Source organism: Pteropus vampyrus, unplaced genomic scaffold, assembly GCF_000151845.1.
Source record: "Pteropus vampyrus isolate Shadow unplaced genomic scaffold, Pvam_2.0 Scaffold250, whole genome shotgun sequence".
In the NCBI taxonomy this organism is placed as follows: domain Eukaryota; kingdom Metazoa; phylum Chordata; class Mammalia; order Chiroptera; family Pteropodidae; genus Pteropus; species Pteropus vampyrus.
The window spans coordinates 219283-222031 of NW_011889031.1; the positions used below are offsets into that span (position 1 = coordinate 219283).

General features: G+C 56.7%; 1 protein-coding gene across 1 annotated transcript in view; it reads right to left on the minus strand.

The window, feature by feature from the left end:
• The window catches only part of MYH14 (myosin heavy chain 14), a gene marked incomplete at its 5' end in the record, with an annotated part of 74578 nt that overhangs the window by 25152 nt on the left and 46677 nt on the right, over nt 1–2749 (minus strand). Inside the window, one exon of the mRNA XM_023520162.1 lies at nt 1285–1454. Coding sequence (XP_023375930.1) covers nt 1285–1454 — 170 coding nt within the window. The remainder of the gene's footprint in view (nt 1–1284; nt 1455–2749) is intronic.

The window sequence follows — 2749 nt, forward strand, 5'->3', positions numbered from 1 at the left end:
GTGGACCCGCGCCACTGCCCAAGGTATGCATCACGGCCGAAGAGCCCCGCGCCAGCCCAGCTTGTCAGGGAAGCCAGCCCTCGGCGCCACCCAGACCTGCTGCATCGGGGTCTGCGTGGCAACGGGCTCGCCCTACGCCTCCTGAGCACGCGACATGAGAGGTGCCAGCCTGGGGCAGGGCTCCCCAAACCACGAGCGGTTTTGAGGATCCGCGGGGCGGGTCAGCAAGACCCTTGAAAAGAAAGAGATAGAACGGAGTACAATAGCTACAGCACTGTGGGAATGTTCTGGAAAACTTCCGTGCATTCCTGAGCTCTCCGTGCAGGCACGGATCGGGATCGTCTGGGACCCTAAAATCGCCTGCCCCGCCCCCCAGAGCAGGTGGGGCCACTCCGTCCCCATCTTCTGTTCCTTCCTGACCCAGTTTACAATTAAGTCACAGAGTGTGATTGTGTGGATTTGCTCTAGTGACTTGTTGAGGGTCCCTTTCCTCCACCTGTGAGGGCACAGACGGTTTTCTAGTTAGCTCAGTGGCATGTCCCCTGTGCCTAGCCCAGGCCTGGCTGTGGCGGGTCAAAGGTTCTTCGCTGGGTCCCCATCCAGCGGTGCAGTCGAAGTCGCCACCTCTTGAAGCTGTGACTGCTTTAAGCTCAGTGGTCTGTAATCCACAGCCTGCGGGTCAAACCTGGCCCGCTGCTCATTTTTATAAATAAAGTTTTATTGGGACATGGCCACGCCCACCGATTTACATAGTCTGTGGCTGCTCTTACTCAGCACCGGCAGAACAGAAATGGAGTGGCCCACAAATGTTTCCTCTCTGGCCTCTTAAAGATGTCTGCCACCACCTGATCTAGAGAGCTCCGTGGAGGGGACGCTGTGTCAGTGCCCGGCGTAAACCTCGAAGAGGCCCGGCTGCTTTTCCCGCTTTCTCAGAGTCCTGAGTTGCCATGTCAGAACCCAGGCTGTCCTGTGGGGAGGGAGGCCACACGGAGGAGCACCGAGACCCCAGACGCCCAGCCGCAGCCGCTGTGTGACGGCCGCCACCGGCAGGACAACGAAATGGTGGCCATCAATGAAACGGTGGCCGTTTCAGCCACGCGGCTTTGGGGTGTCTAACGACACAGTAATTGCTCAATGAACGCCTCCTTGGGTGACAGTGTGACAAAGGGATGCAAGTGAGAGAAAGGGAAACACAGCCACGCCGAGAGTGACAAAGGCCCTGGAGGCAGGGCTGGCGGGGGGCAGATACAGGGGAGACCCACGCGCCCACCCGCGTGCCCGCACCCCCTGCTCCTGGGGGCTCGCCGGCCACGGACCTTGCTCAGCTTGGCGTTCTGATCCTCTAGAAGCAACAGGTCTTCCTCGAACTTCTTCAGCTTCGCCTCCGTCGTCACCTTCTCCAGCTGCAGCTTCTGCCGGGCCCCCTCCTCGGCCTCGAGGTGGGTCTCCAGCTCCTGGAGTAGGGAGGAGGGGGTGAGAACCCGGGCCGGGGGCCGGAGGGTGGGGGGAGAAGGGAACAGTGCCCAGGCTCCCGGGGCTAGTGGCTCAGGCGGGCCCACAAGGAGGATGGGACCCTCACTGGCCTTCCTGTTCCATTCGTGAGCTCAGCGGGCATCTGCTGAGTGCCCAGTGTGCGCCATGCACTGTTCCGGGCACTGAGGATAGATAAAAATCCTTGTCCTTGTGGAAACTACATTCTTGTATGTGCATGTGTGAATATTTTGATCAAGAAACATCAGAAATAAATATCATGCAGGTGGGCACTGTCCCCTATGGCGGGGACCAGGCGCGTGGGGTGACTTTGGTGTGAAACCAGAAATCCAGATTCAATATTATGCGCTGCCTTGACATCTGGTAAAACTGAGAGAACCTAAAGTGATGACAAGCCCTCCTGCCCACCCTGCTCACAGGGACAAGGTCCCCGGCCAGGCAACCCTCTACACCACGAGGACCAGGTGCGGGGCCTGCTTACACCTGCGCAGGAGATGCCAGCTGCACGCTGGCCCTTGGGGGTAGTCAAACCAACTGACCCCATCTTCCTGCAGGAGTCAGGGGTCACCTTGACTTCTTGTCACTACAAAGCCTGCCTCCCGCAGCCACAGCTTGTTCGTTCACTCTATTCCCGAGTACACCCGTGTGGCGCTCCGTGGTGTGGTGTCCGCCTCCCTCACATCATGGCTCATAAACTGCCATCTGTCTCATCTGTCCAGGGTCGGGTGTGGTGTGTTAGGCCATCTCCGTAACCAAGGGGGACAGCATACCCTCCCCCACAACCATGGGGTAGAGAGGAGGTGATCGAAAATGGCTGTGACTGAAATGTGGCCAGTGTGACCGAGCAACCGAATTTCCCAGTTTATCTCATTTGTTTTAAATTTAAAATCAGATGGTTCATCACCGCAAAACTTTTGAGTACGTTTGGAACAACTCGGGTCCCTAAATCTACTTTTTCAACCGAAGAAGCTACGAAATACAAGTGCAGATGAAGTTTTGCCGATGAAAACTTAGCATCTGAATCGAGACGCGTCGCAAGTGTAAAATTTTGAAGGACACCTGGGAGGGAGCCTGCCCATGATGTAGCAGCACAGAGCAGCCAGGAGGTGGAGCTGGAGAGCGGGAGACTACTTGGCTAGCACTTCAGCACCTGGATCCAGCCATGCCTGAAGCTCATGTATTCTAGAGTGTCCCGTTATCTGGATCCAAAAAGTATTCTTTTTTGTTTGTTTGTTTAGGCCACTTTGAGCTGAGTTTT